This window comes from Myodes glareolus, chromosome 21 (assembly GCF_982192425.1).
Source record: "Myodes glareolus chromosome 21, mMyoGla1.1, whole genome shotgun sequence".
NCBI classification, from domain to species: Eukaryota; Metazoa; Chordata; class Mammalia; order Rodentia; family Cricetidae; genus Myodes; species Myodes glareolus.
The window spans coordinates 21,167,323-21,185,772 of record NC_142046.1 but is presented as its reverse complement, the minus strand read 5'-3'; the positions used below and the strand labels follow the sequence as shown (position 1 = coordinate 21,185,772).

At 41.1% G+C, this 18,450-nt stretch overlaps 1 protein-coding gene across 5 annotated transcripts in view; it reads right to left on the bottom strand.

Moving 5' to 3' along the window:
- Ehmt1 (euchromatic histone lysine methyltransferase 1) overlaps window positions 1-18,450 on the bottom strand; it is a 146,470-nt gene that overhangs the window by 60,872 nt on the left and 67,148 nt on the right. For 3 of the 5 annotated variants that reach the window (XM_085681218.2, XM_085681217.2, XM_085681223.2), the window contains exons 5-8: window positions 8,217-8,374; window positions 7,683-7,871; window positions 2,387-2,464; window positions 730-850 (exon numbers count right to left, since the gene is read on the bottom strand). In XM_085681218.2, the coding sequence (XP_085537344.2) occupies window positions 730-850; window positions 2,387-2,464; window positions 7,683-7,871; window positions 8,217-8,374 (546 nt within the window). The remainder of the gene's footprint in view (window positions 1-729; window positions 851-2,386; window positions 2,465-7,682; window positions 7,872-8,216; window positions 8,375-18,450) is intronic. The other 2 variants (XM_085681219.2, XM_085681220.2) reach the window with 2 other exon arrangements.

Below are 18,450 nucleotides of genomic sequence, written 5' to 3'. Positions count from 1 at the left end.
CACTTCTCAGAAGGCAAAAAACAAATTGCTGTGGACAGGTACAAGAGGAGGGTGCCCAAAACAATTATCTCAAAAGAGACAGAGCGGGGGGGGGGGGGGGGGGACCTATATTGAGCAACTCCATTCACAGAATTCTACAAAGTACTAGAATATCAGCAAAACAGAAAATCAAGGGCTTCCTGGGAAAGCGGGGGAGGTCACAGGCTAAGGGAAGGTTACCTAGCAGTGGGGTTAAGGACACATAGAGGGTGAAAACAATAGCGAACTGATCCTGGTGAGAGGTCTATAATTTGTATACATTCTACTCTATGCCAGGCACAACTCAATGAAGCTATACAATGAACTTGAGCACTCTGATCTGAAGGACATGTTCTTGATCTCACCTTAACAAACTACTATTAAGGACTATGGATGAGTAACAAACTGCTCAGGCAGCCAGGAATCATCAGACTTCCTTTTTCCATATGGTACAGGAAAAGTCCAGGCACTACTCCCGTGCAGGTGACAAACTATCCATGTCGACTTAGTGCTCGGTAATGAAGCCAGATCAACTAGGTTTATTAGAAAGAGACTACCTGAGGATCACTTAAGTTTCTCTAAAGTCATTTCAAACATTTTTTACAGGAGATCCTCTTTCCGAGTGAAATCCTTCACATAGACTAGCCCAGGTGACCTTTCTGCTGACACACCACACATAGCTTGCAAAGGCCCCAGCTCCACTGTGCTCACCAAGCATGCTGCTTGGCTTCTTTCTACTTCTCCGCCTCCTTTTCCGAGCAGGCTTGATCCAGGGACTGTCAGTCTTCCCTCTCCTCTTGAGAAATTTCTTCTTGATACTGGATTCAGAACTCTGGAGGACCAAAGGGCATGCACATCAAAGGCAAAGCAGGGGGAGCTCCTGAGAGCAAAAAGGACTATGAGTTGTTTGCCTCAAAAATCAAATAGTTGCTATATCTTGATTCTTCCTCTAAAAGATTCATTTCACTTTTGGATATGTTTCCGGGTTATGTTCTAAAGATACATATGCTGTTCCAAAACATCTCACTAAGCCCAGTCCTTTTAGAACTAACAAGATAAAACTAAAATACAATTTGTAAGTTTTACATGAATTTGGCACACTGTAAAAGAATCAACTGGAAATTTCTACTCAGGACTAAGCAAATAAGCTCAATAAGTAATCTACTTTTCATTATAGATATTCACTCATCTTGATCAAGAAGGAACAAACGAAGCTCAATGTGCCCTAGAATCCACACAGACACATGCTACATGGATAACAAGAAAGAAGTATAATCAATTTATAACAATACAAAGGTTTCACATCTGATCCCATGTTGCAAGTATAGAGAGGACATCTAACAATCACAAATCACAACAGACCTACAGCACAAATTCTAGTGCCAGGAGATGCTAGAAAAAGGTCACATGAAGACAGCACATGGGTTTCTCAAACCTACTTTCCAAAGACATATATAGACACACTGAGGATACTATGCTGATACCCAGGAAGAGTCACGTGGCACAGCATGCCAAGTAATTCCAATTATATGGAAGTATGTCCACCTGCCCAAACTGTGGGTTGGATGTGTGGTCTACGTCAGTCACCCCAGCAAATTTGTTGAGGAACATCTCCAACACACATGCTTATATTGTAAAGGTACCTACAAACAACCCCTCATTCCACCCTATGTTTCATATAGAAAAACTTTTGAAAAAATTTCAACAAGCACTGCAAAGTTTTATACTATCTCGATCATGCTATAGGACCCCAGGAAATAATGTTCCATCACCAAACCCAAGGATCCTGTATGTGTCTTCCTTGCCTTCACTACAGAAAGTGACACAGAGGACACTTTCTCCCTTTTCAATTTTTGGTCCAATACTTTATCTTACACAGATAACTTTTCCTTCAAGCTTACACGCTTCTTATCTCCTCTGCTCAATATTCACAGGTGGGTGGACTACTTCACAGATGGGTGGGCTATTCCATTCCAGGGATTCACCTATTTCAAACCTACCCAGCTCCTACAAATCTGCAGATTCTACGTGCCAGGTAAGAGACTCTACCACAACACAGCTCAAGTCCAACAGCTTCTCAGCAACCAACACAGTACAAATCACCACTGGTATGAATAACCAGAAATATAGAACCACACCCTTCCCTCAGAACCAAACACAGCCCTAGGAATGTCTGACCTGCTATTGGATCTCAACAACCAGATCATCACACTTGCTCTATCTGTGCCTGAGCTACAACACTAAGTGACCTCTTTCCTTCAGACAAGAACCCTGGATACCCTGTGACTTTAAGCATACACAGGAGGTGGTAACAGTAACCTCACCTGAAGATCTGAATCATATGAACATAAAATAAATGTCAGATTACCAGATCAGATTCATCTCCACCATCTTCATCCTCCCCTGTGTCAGGTGACTCCTGCTCTTCCTCCGAGTCTCCATCCATCTGATCATGCCATACGACAGGGAGAAAATCAAATAAAAAACAAAAGCCAATTAGATCTTTTAGTAGAATACAAATGAATGCAAAAAAAAAAAGTTTAAAAAAAAATTGGTAGCTATACGTGGAAGGATCCTCATTGTCTGTCCCATTATAAAGACAAGTTACCTGGCTGGCTCTGGCCAGGGAGTTTCCAGAGAACAAGATACCGTGAGTTTCTGTTCCCATTCTCTGTTAAGATACTACATAGCAAATGGACCCACTCTGATGACTCAAAATTCATCAACTCCATGCAAGACATGCCATAAATATGTAAAAAGTGGCAAAATGCACACAAACACACATGGACACACACATACGGAGATAGAGAGAGGGAAAGAGAGTATATTCTGAAGGGCTATATAAAATAATACACAATCAAACCTACCTCTAATCGTCCAAGAGTAGTCTAGTCCCTAAAGCCGTAAGTGCTATGTTACCTGGCCACTTCCAGCCACACTAAGCCCATGCCTAAACCTGTTTCCATGCTGGACACACTTCAGTGACTCTTTTCTAATTACAGACAAGTTTTGTAATCCTTTCTATATCAGAACACCAAAGATAACTTGTTTTTCATACTGTATTAATCCTTCCTATCTATACTGTCAGTATATGAGTACAGTGTCCACTTGCCCCAGACCCACTCACTGCAAGACAGGGTTGTGGTCTCTGGTATGCTGTAGTCTGACTCTCTGTAGGATGCACTCCAGAATAGTCCACTTCTTTCTGATGTTCCCAGCTCAACAAAACCTACAGGGTTCGGGCTGGAGAGATGGCTCAGCGGTTAAGAGCACTGACTGCTCTTCCAGAGGACCCGGGTTCAATTCCCAGCACCCACATGGCAGTTCACAACTGTCTGAAAATCCAGTTCCGGGGGATCTGACACCTTCAAACCAATGCACATAAAATAAAGTTAAGTAAACCATAAAAATATTAAAAAAAAAAACATATATATGTAAGTTTAAAAAAAAAAAACCTACAGGGTTCGCAATCAAGCTGCATTGCAAACAAGCCAAGGTCCTTTAACAAAAGGTAGATGAGGAGAGATGTGGCGCTCCTGAGTCAAATGGCACCCCTCTCCCATAATATATCTCATTAACACCCTATACACGTCTCTTGTTTACCTATTCTTTTTCTTTTTAAGATTTATTTATTTATTATATATACAATGTTCTATTTCCATATATGCCTGCAGGCCAGAAGAGGGTGCCAGATCTCATTACTTATGGCTACGAGCCACCATGTGGTTCTTGGGAATTGAACTCAGAACCTCTGGAAGGGCAGGTAGTGCTCTGAATCTCTGAGCCATTTCTCCAGCCCCTTGTTTACCCATCTCCTACATTCTCTCATACAATTCCAAGAACTGCTCTAAATCTCCATAACACTTGAGAATTTACAGCTGTGCAGAAAGTTTTGATTAGACTTTGATGGGACTATTCTGAGCTTAGAGATAAGCCTAGAGACAATGTATCTGTACTTGTCATTTGATAAACACATTACTGCTAAATGTGTTACCCTAGGTACTCTGGACATGCCAAAAATTACAGCCAAGCTTCTAAGTATTTTGTGGTTTATCTTTCAGATTACTGATCATTGAGAGATTCACAGATATCATCCTTAAGACAACCCAAGTATGGACAGACAGAATGGACACTGAGGTCTAGACCCCCTGCATTTTTTTTTTCTTTCAGCTTTTCAAGACAGGGTCTCTCCTTGTAACCCTGGCTGTTCTGGAACTCATTCTGTAGACCAAGTTGGTCTCAAACTCAGAAATCTACCTGCCTCTGTCTCCCAGTGCAGGAATTAAAGGTATACGTGACCACACCCAGCTTATTTTCTAGTTGATGTTTAAAAACCAAGAGTAGGCATATATGGATTTGCTGACGTTTATTACAACATCACACAAAAACAAGAGATCTCTATGTCTTCATCACATGGAAGTATAGTTCAAAGGCAGTAATAGTTTTTCTGGGGCTTTTCCAAGATTTTAAAGTGGACGTTCATATTCTCAGTACATTCTTCTCCCATGTCCTTTTAAATATTAAAGTTTTAATTACTTCTCATCTGTTCTAATCAGTTTAAATATTAAAGTTTCTTTCTGGCTTTTCTCCTACAGCATCACTCAAAACACTCAATGCTATTCTCCTTATGTTAATGCTAAAAGCAGCAATCTCACCCTCGTTTTATGACCGATAATAGAAATGCTTTTAATTTTCACCAAAAAGTGTAGCCTTCATTATAGACTCAGGGACTTTGTTGGTTTTATTTAAGTTTTCTTTAAATTCGCTAGGCAGTTGTTTTGCTCTTTTGTCTGTTTAATTTTAAACAAAACTGAGCAATGCAACTACCAAATAGAAAAGAGATTACACAGAAAAGATCACTTTAAAAGTGTCACTTGACAATTACATGTACGGCACATGTAAAGAAGAAAGCACAAGTTGAAATCCCAAGGAAAAGGGAGAATAAAGAGTACTAGTTGGTAAAGAGTAAGTTAGAAGTAAGGAACCAGAATGTGATGCAACTAAAACCTGTGTTCAGTAGCAGAGGAAGCTGTTCTCATTATAAGAACAACAGAAAACAACTCTGGTAAGCAGGTGCAGTTTTCTGGCTTAGAGGGTAAGACTCCAAACAATCATTGTGCCCAACTATCATAGTACCTTAATTAGCTTGTAATCCACACAGCTAGATGAGAACACCAATCTTTCCATAATTCAGTAAGGCCATAGTAGAACATGATATTGTGCTGACTAGGCAAACAAGAATCATTTCTGGATCAAAGAACTTCTACAAAATGAATTTCTAAAAAGACAGGTAACCTAATATCTGATAAATAAATGGCTGATACTTCATCATTTCTTCACAAAAGAAAGCATCTGTGGTGTTTTGAATAAGAATGGCCCCAATAGGCTATATATGTGAACGCTTACTAACCAGAGAATGGCACTATTTGAAAGGTTTATAAGGATTAGAAGGTGTGGCCTTGTTTGAGGAAGTATGTCACTAGGAGTGGGCTTTTAGGTTTCAAAAGCACACCCTAACCCCTGACTCCCTTCTTCGTGCTGCCTATGGATCCAAATGTAGAACTCTCAGCTATTTCTTCAGCACCATGTATACTAATATGCTGCCATATTCCTTACTATGATAATGAACTAACGATTTGAAACTGTAAGCAAGCCTGAATTAAATGCTTGCTTTTATGAGAGTTGCCATGGTCAGGGTGTCTCTTCACAACAATAAAAAACATTCACTGTTTTCATACAAATGAAAAACAAACATAAAGAACAGTTCAGTCTTCTAGAAATCAGGAAAAGGTACATTAAAACTATAATATACTAGCACTATGTACTCACTAAATAGGCAATGGCAAGAATGGCAAGCCAGCACAGCAAACAGAATAGGCAGAAGTAGCTGACAGAGATGGAAATGCCTACAACCCTCTTTAAAACTGTCTAGCAGTGTCTGTGGATTAACAGGCACAGTGATCTATTTCCAGTTTGCATCATGAAATCACCTGTGCATAGGATATTGGTGGGACTGTTACAACAAACAGCCTTATACAGAGTCCCATAAAGAGAGTAATGGACATCTAAATCAGAATAGAATCCAATAAAGGAACAATATATCATGGTGGTACTCAAGCTCAGTCTCAGGATTCATATATTCTCTAAAGGGAATTACTAAGAACCATGAAGCATTTCTGTTAATTTTCCTACGGACATTTATTCCAATAGTCTTGGGTTGAGAATGCAAGATTACAAGAACAGTTAATTAGGAACCAACACAGAAACAGCAACACGAGTGACTCTATCAGGACATGAGAGGCGGGCACATCTCAGCACAACATGATAGTACCAGTCTTAGAGATCTCTTAAAACAGTTTCAGAGATCCCTAGACTACCTGAATTCTACAAGAATGAAAATTAACAAAGCAGCCCGGCGGTGGTAGCACACACCTTTAATCCCAGCACTAAGGAAGCAGAGGCAGGTGGATCTCTGTGAGTTCGAAGTCAGCCTGGTCTACAAAAGTTAGCTCTAGGACAAGCTCCAAAGCTACAAAGAAACCCTGTCTTAAAAAAAGAAAGGAAGAAAGAAAAAAGAAAGAAAGAAAGAAAGAAAGAGAGAGAGAGAGAAAGAGAGAGAGAGAGAGAAAGAAAGAAAGAAAGAAAGAAAGAAAGAAAGAAAGAAAGAAAGAAAGAAAGAAAAAGAAAATTAACAAAGCTTCAAACACAGTGAGTGAAATAAGTTGTAAGACAATAAAAAAAAACAAATAAAAAGGACATGCACTGTGTGGCTTCTTCTATAAGAAAATTAAGCATAATTTTAGTGCTGGCACCCAAGTAGGCGGTATTCCTGTCTACTGAGTTACATGATGGGATCTTGAAATGCAACACTGGTTAGTCTCAAACTCTTCAGCTCAATAAACCCTCAGTCCCCAAGTATCCGGGCCTATAAATTCATGACATCACCACTGACGTAATATTAAAAACACCGGCTGGAAGCCAGGCATCGGTGATACACACCTTTAATGCCAACACTTGGGAGGCAGAGGCAGGCAGGAAGATTTCCCAGGACAGCCGGGACAATACAGAGAGAGAAACTCCATATTGAAAAACAAAGTAAAAGAAGTTATTTATGCATATGTACACTTTGTGGCTTTTCTTTGTTAATTTTGTAAATCCTATTAAGAGATTCCTAAGAATGAATCAATTTTTTTCTAATCATTATTATTTCAGCACATAGCTGTACTTTACTATTAGGAATTTTATGAAAGTGTTGCCCAAGATTGAACCACAGTGTTTTTTCTATATTTATTCCTCAAAAACTATTGCTGATTCAATGAGATTTATTCTAGTCATCTGATTCTTTTTCCACCAATCACATTTTCTTTTTGGTTTGCCTTTTGTTTCTTGGTTCTTTTGCTAGATGACAGTCATTTAATCTTTTTTTTTTCTTTCTTTCTTTTGTGTTCTATGTACTTCTAGCAGGCCTGGAACTCACTATATAAACTCAGCTGGCCTTGAACTCAGAGATCCACTTGCCTCTGCCTTCTGAATGCTGGGGTTAAAGGCATGAGCTTCCATGTACAGTTATTTTTTTTATAAATGTTAAATAAAATGAAAAAATTCACTATTGTATAACAATCCCAAAGTACTATCTAATGTCACCTGAAGAAGTGGAGTCCTACCTTGGCAGCACGGTCAGTCTCAGACATACTCTCTTTAGAAGTCCTACTGTCCTCAGTGGGAAATGCAGCAGCCTGCTCAGCTCCATGTTCCTCATCATCCTCCAGCTCATCTGAGTCTTCATCTTCTGAGTCCATCTCCAAGCTTTCCCCATTAACATGCAGGGCACTGTCACCCAAGGCTTTCTCACCCTGGAACACAGCAATTCACAGCTCTCGAAGTACTGTAGCCCAGCACATAAAGACTAAACTAACTCACTATGAGCTCATAAGATGAAAAATGTAAAGGTCTGCCAGCACTAGGGGCATAACAGAACCTAGTAGAATAACCCAGCAAGAAGGATTCCTGGAGTTAGGAGTCTTGAAAGAGTCACCTACACTATACAAGAGGAGCTCAAGAACTCTAGTCCTTCCATGACAAAAAAGGTCACCAAATTAGTAAGAACCTCAACAAAATGTTCTTTTGGCCAAAGAGACTTTGGAATCAGGAACACATTTCCAAAAATACATGGCAAACAACTCCCACACCACTCTTACCTTAGCGCCCACAGTGGAATGAGTTATGCTCTTAAACATCTCAATCATCGTCCTCTGTTTTAATACTTTGGTCTTTTTCTTAGGAACTAAGCTATAGGTTCCCATTCTTCGTTTTTTCTTCCGAGATACTGCAGCTGCTAAAACAAAAGGCAAGCAAGCTAAAAAAAAAAAAAGTCAAAAGGGGACAAGAAAGGAAAAGAAATACCATTCAAATGTTTTTAGAGGTAGAAGACAGGCTACAAAATTTATCACCAAAATATCAGCAAACCCTATTACTTTAGACACACTTCTTTAGGCATCAACACAAGAGTATAACAGGAATTGCTTACTTGGAACAAACAGAAAACTGAAACACTTCCAAGACCATGTTTCACTGAAAATAAACTGAGCGAACATCATTGCCCCACCTTGCAGGCAGGAAAACCACAAATCATCAGAAACAAGGCCTTCAGACTACCTACTAATAGGCTCCATGCCCTTGAATAAAGGAAGCTCTGCCCTGAGAAGTCCTCTCCTTTCCATCATATGCCTGAAAGGAGCATGTGTGCAGCAGGAATGACCCAAGGTATAGAAGTAAAACTACCCACCATAAAGTGGGCCCAACCAGTCTCCCAGGATATAGAAACCTCACTAATAGCTGACCTCTGTGTATATTCATTTTCTGGGACCTTTCCCCAACCATTCAAGCATTAAACAGAAAGAAGATCCCTAAACACTGTCTAGCTCACTTTTAAAGTCAGTTCTGGGAACTTGGAATAATGTTTTTTAAACAAAAGGGAGCAACAAGAAAATAGAGATGGGTTCTCACGAACTCCAGACCCTTCTGAGCAAAGGAAAAGAAATTCTCTGCGGGGTTTTTTGTTTTGTTTTTACTTTTTAATTTCAAATTCAAAGATCACCACTGTAGCACAGAATAAGCTATTGGAGGCCTGGGTAAAATCTCATCATGTTTTAATTCTACAACAAAGAAAAAGAAAGGAGACATGCACAAGCACGAAGCATCTAAAATGGTGAGTCATGTAACAACGTGGGCAGCACCATCTCCTTATCAATAAAGGCCAAATAAGCACCTTCTCAGTAGTATCTTTACAGTACTGTCTTTCCTTAACCCATCACAGTAATGATAGCTAATGTAACAGACCAGGGCCCTGCACTTGTGAACTAGATATATATGATCTATTAAGTACCTGGGCATTTATGAACCGAGAGCTGAGAGTGGGAAAGGGAGTGGGGAGCTGCTGCCACGTTCCAGGAAAGGCCTTCAGGTGGAGGTCTAGACCCAGGAAAGGGAAATCATATGAACACTGACAGCTTAGAAAGGATTTAAGGGATAGTTTCTGGTACACAAAGCATTGAAGCAAGAACTCCAGCATGGTGATTTGAATGAGATATCCCCCCATAAGTATCAGGCATTTGAATACTTGGTTCCCAGCAGTGGCAATTTGAGGATTAGGAAGTGTGATCTTGTTGGAAGAGGTTTCAAAAACCTCCCAGTCATCCCCAGTGCATCACCCTCAGGAAATGCTTTCTGCTTGTTTGTGGATCAGGATGTAAGTTCTCAACTACTCCAGTTTCATTCATGCCTGTCATCATGCTCTTTGCCATGATAGGAACCATAAGCCCAAAACAAATGCTGGCTTCTATTTGGTCATGGTACTGTGTCACAGCAATGGGAAAGGAACTAAGTCACCCAATAAAGAACACATGCTACTCACCAGCACCGTCAGGACAATTTAAGATATACCCGCACATATCAGCAAAAAAAGAACAAGTAGGGAAGGATAAGAGAAAGATTAGGGTATAAGGATGCAGTCCGTATGGTGGTAGTGGTGGGGTCAGGGCAGAGAGTGCAAGAAGGCTCAACAGGAAAGGTGCTTGCTCTGGATGCCTGACAACCTGAGGCTAATACCCAGAACTAGTAAAGGTAGAAGGTGAAAACCAACTCCAAAGCTTTCCTTTGGCCTTCATATAAATACTGTGGCATGCCATGCACGCTCCACATATCATATATCAAAGGGGGTTTAAAAATTATTTTTAAAGATAATTTATGCATTTGAAAACTACATCTGCATGTATATGTCATGCCCTCTGAAGAGGGCATCAGATCCCAATAGAGATGGTTGTGAGCCACCTTGTGGTTGCTGAAACTGAACTCAGGACCTCTGGAAGTCAGTCAGTGCTCTTAACCACTAAGCCATCTCTCCAGCAACCCCCTCCCTCCCCGCCCCCAACAGGGTTTCTCTTTGTAACAGCTATAGCTGTCCTGTAACTAGTTCTGTAGACCAAGCTGGCCTCAAACTCATAGAGATCCATCTGCCTCTGCTTTCCATTTGTTGTGATCAAAGGCATGTACCACCAACCCACAGCTCCCCATCCCTTTTTTAAGGAGGAAAAGAGAAAGAGGAGGCATGTAGGCAAGCAGGCAGGCAGGCAAGTTAATCCCAGCTTCCAGAAAGTAGACAGGGCTAACAGGAAATGTGGGGAGGAAAAGCAGTTAGGTGCACAAGAAAACACTCTCCCTAAGACCACCACAGCAAAGTCCTCAAGTGCTTTGCTCCGTCAAATGAGGTTAATGCCAGGGCTGGCCTTTTCCCTGAAAAGAGAACCCACAAGGTACTGTGTCAACTCCATCTTCCTTTTGTCTGACAAGCCCATGGATATTCCATGCCTCTATGGTCAGAACAAAACAACACAGAGCCCACATACCAAGATACACAGGCAAATGCAAAACTTCCCATCTATGAAGATCTAAAGGTGACAGGCCACATGGAACAAGGGAGGTTCTCCCTGAAGGTTCCACTGCAGCATAGAAACAACCCATAATGTCCAATTAAGGGCAAAAACTAATTCTTTGGAAAACGTTTTCAAACATTGGCTTAAAAAATATATAGTATAAAACGTGTAGTTACTACTGCTGTAAAAAGATACCATGACCAAGGCACCTTATAAAAGAAAGCATTTAATTGGGGGCTTGCTAACAATTTCTGAGAGTTAGTCCATGACCATTATGGTTGGAAGTGTGGTGGCAAGCAGGCATGGTGCTGGAGAAGGAGCTAAGAGCTTACATCCTGGTCAACAGAGAGACAGAGACTGAATGATTGACTGGGCCAGCACTCAGGAGACAGAGGCAGGTGGGGATTTCTGTGAGTTTGAGGCCAGCCTGGTATATAAGAGCTAGTTCAAGGACAGCTCCAAACCTAAACAGAAACCCTGTCTGGGAGGGGGGGGGGGGGGGAATGTCTATTCAAATCCCTGGCTCACAGGAACGAAAGGAATACGGAACAATTAAGGAAACCTATTGCTCATCCAGAGGACATGAGTTCAATTCCAAGTACCTACATCTTAATTCTAGTGCAAGGTCCTCTTCAAGTATCTGTGGGCACCCACCTACACATGGCATTGACACATATATAGACAAATAAAACGTAAAAAGAAACTTTTTTCCTATTTAAAAAAAAAAAAAGACAGCTAGAGAGACACCTCAGGGGCTAAGAGTAATGGCTGCTCTTCCACGGGGCTAAAGATAAGGCCCCGAGGTTACGGGAATCTGCTGCTCTTGCATAGGGCATATGTTTGATCCAAGAACCCACATAGTGGCTCAGTTTCAGGGGAACAAATGCCCTCTTCCAGTCTCCATGGGCACTGCACTAACATGGTAAGGACATACATGTTGGTGCCTGTTTCACTGCTGTTTAATTCTAATATGTCTACATATAATACAGACACCAATCTTCTGTCAGAAGATAAAAGTTTCCAAATAATTCTGTCCTTTTTTGTGGACTGGACTTTTATTCTCTTCAGAGTGTCTTTTGACATACAGAACTTTTTAATTGTCAAAATTCAATAAGTCCTTGAATTTCTTTTTCTTTTCTGACTGTTTATGCTTTCGGTGTTTTATTAGTCAGGGTTGCCTAGAAGAATAGGACTGACATAATAAAATATATATATGGAACTTACTGGACAACCTTACATGACGTGGTCCAGCTAGTAGAACAACGGCAGTGTACAAGCAAAGAATCCAGTACTTGTTCAGTCCACAAGACCAGATGCATTACCTGGTTTTCAGTATATGCGAGAATACCGAAGAAATATGCTCTAATGCCAATGAAGGAATGGACTTGCCAATGAGAGCAAGAGCAAGCAGGTAAAGAATAAAAGCTTCCTTCTTTAGAGTCCTTTATATAGACAGCCAGCAGCAGATGTGGCCATGATAAAGGTGGATTTTCCTACCTCAAAGACCCAGATTAGATGTGATATGATAACCACTAACATTCTGATTGATGTCACATTACGTGATTAAGAAATCGAGGAAAGAAAACAAATATCTGTACAACACATTCTTAACAAAAAACAACAGAAACACTGTTAATTATAATCCTCATTCTAAAACTGGTCATGTGGTCCTTGCTGGTATTGATGACCACCTTCTCCTACAACCCATTCTATATTTCCTCCAACCTCAGCAATCACCTCTTTTCCTAGAGGAGTGACCCACACCTTCATTCCTGAAGGCTCTGTGCTCATTGGTATCCTGCTTGGATTCAGTTACTATCGTTTCACATTGATTTTAATCACAGAAGATGGTAGCACCAAAAGATACCCTTAAAGGATCTCCTGCACTCCAGACCTAATCTTTCTTAACCTCCACTGTGGTAAATCAATCCAATTTTCCTTACAGTTATTCCTTTAAACTGTCAGCTTAAAGAAATTAGAAACCCAAAAACACTGTGGGAAGTCTGAGCTTCCAGTTCAACAGAAATTGGTGAAGCAGGAGCACTCACTCCATTCACTGTAGCCAAAACATCTAGGCCAGCAGAATTTAAGGTTGTGAAAACAGGAAGAAAATTTCCTAATGAGTCACTAGGAGTGATAGTGAGTAGAATTATTTCCTTTTCCACACCTTGATTCCTGAACCCCATGCAGTGCCGGCTATGGGAAAAACCGTACCATATACTGGATGCTGATTCAAAGATCTCTTTTGTGATTCATCTATAGGAGCCTGCCATAGGCTCCAAAAAGGATCCCTATCTGGTAGAACAGCCTATACAGCAGTCTGGACTGACTAAAGATCCTTCTCGTGTTCCAGGCCCCACACAAAGATAGCAGCTTTCGAAATCACTAGGTATATGAGCTGGAATGAGGCACCCCAAGTGGGAAATGTGCTGAATCCAGATTCCAAATAAGCCCACTAAACACTGTACTACTTTCTTGGTGGTGGGAGGGGTCAGGTACAATAACTTATTCTTCTGCCTTAGAAGAAATAGCACAGTATGCCCCAAATAGGACACAGCCCCTGTGGCTACAGGTGCATGCTTGGCACTAGGCAGCATTATAATAAGATTAGAATTCACAAGCATTTGTCCAACTCCTTCATGGAGTTTGCGTGTGCCTTCAGGACTTGCTTGGGCCTGATCATTTATATATCACTTCCATTTGATAAGGGATTGCAGCTGTGCACGTCCTACTTTATGACTTGGTGGATCAGATGATACCCAGCTCATGATGGGTTGCTCAGGTTGCATGGTAACTTGGTGGCTCATTGTCAAATATTCAGTGTTCACTAGTGCCCAATAGCAGGCCAAGAGCTGTCTTTCAAAGGGAGAATAGCTGTCTGCCAATGAAGGTAGAGCCTTGCTCCAAAATCCCAAAAACCTCTACTATGATTCACCGATAGACTCCAAACAGCATCCCTATCTGCCACTGGCACCTCAAGAACCATCAGGTCCTCATGATCATGTGGTTCCAGTGGTAGAGCAGCCTGCACAGCAGCCTGGACCTGCTGAAGGGCCTTCTCCTGTTCCAGGACCCACACAAAGCTAGCAGCTTTCCAAGTCATTTGGTATATGGGTCTGAGTAACACACCCAAGTGGGGAATGTGCTGTCTCCAGAATTCAAATGGGCCCACTAAACACTGTGCTTCTTTCTGGATGGTGGGAAGTAGCTGGGTGCAAGCATGCCCCACACCACTGGACTCCTAAGAATTTCAGTGAGGTAGAAGGCCTTTAAATTTTGGTTGAATTTATTTCCCATTGTTTGCTATGCATATGTGTTACCAAGGAGTTCAAAATGGTTGCTATCTCCTACTCACTTGATCCAATCAGCATAATATCATCAATATAGTGTACCAGTCAAATATTCTGTGGAAAACATATATGATTGAGATCCCTTCTAACTAAGTTATGACACAGCTGGGAAATTAATTTTCCTTGAGGTAAAATTGTAAAGTTATACTGCTGGCCTTGCTAACTGATAGCAAATTGCTTCTAGTGGTCCTTATGAACAAGTACTGAAAAAAAGTATGCATTTAGCATGTTCGAGGTCAGTAGCTGCATACCATGTACCATATAGGAATTAATCTGTTCAAATAAGGACACCACATCTGATACGGCAGCAGCAATTGGAGTCACTCACTACTTGACTGAGTTTTCAATAGTCAATTGTCATTCTTCACAGTCCATCTGTCTTCTGCACTGGCCAGATGGGAGAGTTAAAGGGAGACGTGCTGGGGACCACCACGCCTGCATCTTTCAAGTCCTTGACGGCACTCATTTCTGCACTTCCTCCAGCGATGCGGTGCTGCTTTTGATTCACTGTTTTCCTTGGCAGAGGCAACGCTAACGGCTTCCATTTAAACTTTCCAACCATCACAGCTCTCACTCCACAGTTCTGGGAACCATGGTGAGAATTCAGTCAACTCTAAAGTATATCTATCTCCATTACACAGTCTGGGACTGGGAAAATAACCACAGGATGAGTTTGGGGACCCAATAGACCTACTGTGAGTCAGACTTCAGCCAAAACTCCATCAATCACCTGAACCCTAAAAGCTCCTACTTTAACTGGAGAGCCACAATGTTTCTTGGGATCTCCCAAAATCAGCATCAATTCAGAACCCTGGGAAGTGCGATTGTTTCCTTTATCCCAGCGCAGTTACCCTTGTAAAGGGCCATAGGTCTCTCTGAGAAAGGACTGGGGAGAAGCTAACAGTAAAGTTTTTAGGTGTTTTATCAATGTCCTTCCTCGGGGGAACCTGGGCATCCCTTTTGTCAAGCGATTCTGAGTGTGCAAACTGGCTCAAGTCTGGAAATTGGTTCATGGACCAAGTTCTATCTTTTGCCATGAACCGATGTAGCCTTTCTTTCATTTGAGAATTTTTCCTCTTATATAGAACAAACAAAAATTCAGTAGGTTTCTTGTCTATTTCATGTCTGGAAACACCATGACTGATTAGCCAGTACCAAAGGTCCAGGCAAGTCATGTCGCCATAAAGCTCACTTCACCTGCCATAACCATTGTGGTCAGACATTGCTTTATCTGCACTGCCCATTACAATAACTATGGTCATTTTACCTTTGTCAATTCACTGCTGCCAACTGGCCGCTGCTATCTAATTAAACCCGCTGCATTTAATTCATACAACTGAGCAGAAGCATCTCTGACCCTAAGGTGAGACACAAGAAAAGGGGCAATAAAAAAATCTCTTCAAATGTGCTGGTTCCACGCTTGCCATTTTGTATCTCTCTTTTTTAAAAAATAATTAAAACACTGCTTGGCCATTAGCTCTAACTTCTTACTGAGTAACTCTTACATATTAGTTTAACCCATCTCAATTTCTCTGTATCACCACAAGGCAGTGTCTTACCGAAGAATCTAACCAGATTCTCTCTGCTTTCTTACTCCCAGAATTCAGTTCTGTCTTCTCTGCCTACCTAAGTTCTGCTAAGTTCAACTAGGCCAAGGCAGTTTCTTTATTCATTAACCAATGAAAGCAACACACAAACAGAAGGGACTCCTACATCATTTCCGCTTTTCTGTTTAAACAAAAAGGAAGGCTTTAACTTTAACATAGTAAAATTACATATAACAATTGAGCAGCCTGTGGATATATATCCAAAAGTGGTATTACTGGGTCTTGAGGAAGGTTGTTTTCCTAATTTTCTGAGAAATCGCCAGACTGACATCCAGCTTGTATTTCCACCAGCAATGCAGAAGTGTTCCCTTTTCCCTACAACTTCTCTAGTATAAGTTGTCATCAGTGTTTTTGTATCGTTGCCATTCTTACAGGTGAAATTCTTAAGATGAAATCTCAGAGTTTTTATGATTTGCATTTCTCTGATGACTAAGGATGTTTAACATTTCCTTAAGTGTCTTTCAACCACTTTAGATTCCTCTGGTGAGAGTTCTCTGTTTAGGTCTGTACTCGGTTTTTGTGTGTGTGTGTGTGTGTTTTTATTGGATTATGTGATCTTTTGGTGTCCAGTTTCTTGAGTTTTTTGTTTATTTTAGAGATCAGACCTCTGTCTGATGTGGGGTTAGTGAAGATCTTTTCCCATTCTGTGGGCTGTTGTTTTATCTTGTTGACGGTGTCCTTTGCTTTACAGAAGCTTTTCATTTTCAGAAGGTCCCATTTATTAGTTGTTTCTCTCAGTGTCTGTGTTGCTGGGGTTCTATTTAGGAAGTAGTTCCCTGTGCCAATGCGTTCAAGTGTACTTTCCACTTTTTCTTCTCTAAGATTCTGTGTGGCTGGCTTTATGTTGAGGGCCATTTTGTATCTTATAGGGTTAGTCAAGAGCATGTCTTCTGGGCCTTCCTGTTGTGGAGAATATGGCTTTACCCACTCTAGCATTGCAATTTCCCTGAGCCTTAAAATCCCCTCATCAACATTAAGCCAAGGGATATCAGGCATCGCCTACTCCTTTTCAGTAGGCCAGCTTCTGACAAACCCTTCAATTAATCATTCAAACAAACTTGGTGGTGGGAAAAATCAGGTGTGATAATTTATCCTTCACCTTAGATGGAATATCTCTGCGAGCCCCCACACTCCTGAACTCCTAAGAATTTCGCTGCAGTAGAAGAATGTATTTCCTAGTTTCTGTTGAGCGTATGTGTTACCAAAAAGTCCAAAGTGGTTGCTACCTCCTGTTCACTTGGTCCAATCAGTATAATGTCATCAACATAGAAAACCGGTGTGCTTCTGGCTGGCCATCCAGGGGAATGAGTCATTTGTGGGGCTCACTGTCAGTCTCTGCTGTTGGCAGAACTTGCTATAAGTCCAGCACCAGAGAGGCCAGATGTCCTCCTTGATTTATTGTACTCTATTTTATTTACTGAGGCAGGGTCTCTAGCTGAGACCAAAGCTAGTCAACGGAGCTAATATAACTTCATCTGGAAACCTTTTTATCCTCAAGAGTTAGGATTATAGGCAATTACCTACCTAGCTTTTTCGTGGGGCTGAGGATCTGAACACCCATGTTTATACTTGTATGGTGAGCACTTTACCCACTGAGCCATCTCCCTTGTTTGTTTCTCCCATTCACTGTCTGGACTGTGCTCCACTGAATGGGATACACAGGGTTCCCCCCCCTCCTCTGGCCAGCACAACATTTTTCACATCTGATACTGAAAAATAAAAGCATAAAATACAATCCTATGGACTTTTATCTTCCTGAGATGGAAATGGACTACCCTAGATACCTTGCCTGCAACTGCAGGCATACAATGCACTTTTAGCCAAAGGGAATCTAATCTGTTCTTCTTCTCTGCCTACAGGAAACTCTCTGGTTCAACAGGAGGAAAAAGAACAGAGCCTTCTGTGATAATCATCATAGTAATATTAAAGATTAATAACCAAAATCAGACAACTCTGATCCCCTGCAAACAAGGAGGCATCCAGAAAGATGAGGTCTGAAGAAGCAGAACAGGATGGAAGCTGTCCCAGCACTGAATCTGTACACATGCTTTTACAAAGCTGTTGCTTCCTTTCTGCCTTCTATGTCTCCTTAACTTCTAGCCTCTTCCTAGAAGTCTCACCCTCAAAGTTGAGCTTCTGTATTTCAGGGACCAATGATGGTAATAAGTCAAAATGACAATGCAGGGCATGCTTCTCTCTGGGAAATACACAGAAACAGAAATTCGGACTTCTCCATCCTGGGTATAAGCCCCGAAGTAGAAACAGAAAAACAGAAAATCCTTTCCTTGGACTAGGAAAGGATATGCAACTGAAGAATCAAAACAAGTCAGTCGACTGCTGAAGCATATTACATCTATATTCTGAGGCTACTTTAAAAGGTGCTGGCTAACATACTAATTAACCACCATCTTACAGGGAGAGAAGGAAAGCTAAAGCAAACAACACAAAACAGTAAATAAAGAACTGATGACCACATACAGCATCTTGTTTTGAAAAGCTCTAATCAAAAAATAATGAAAGCATTTTAACATAGGGGGAAACAGA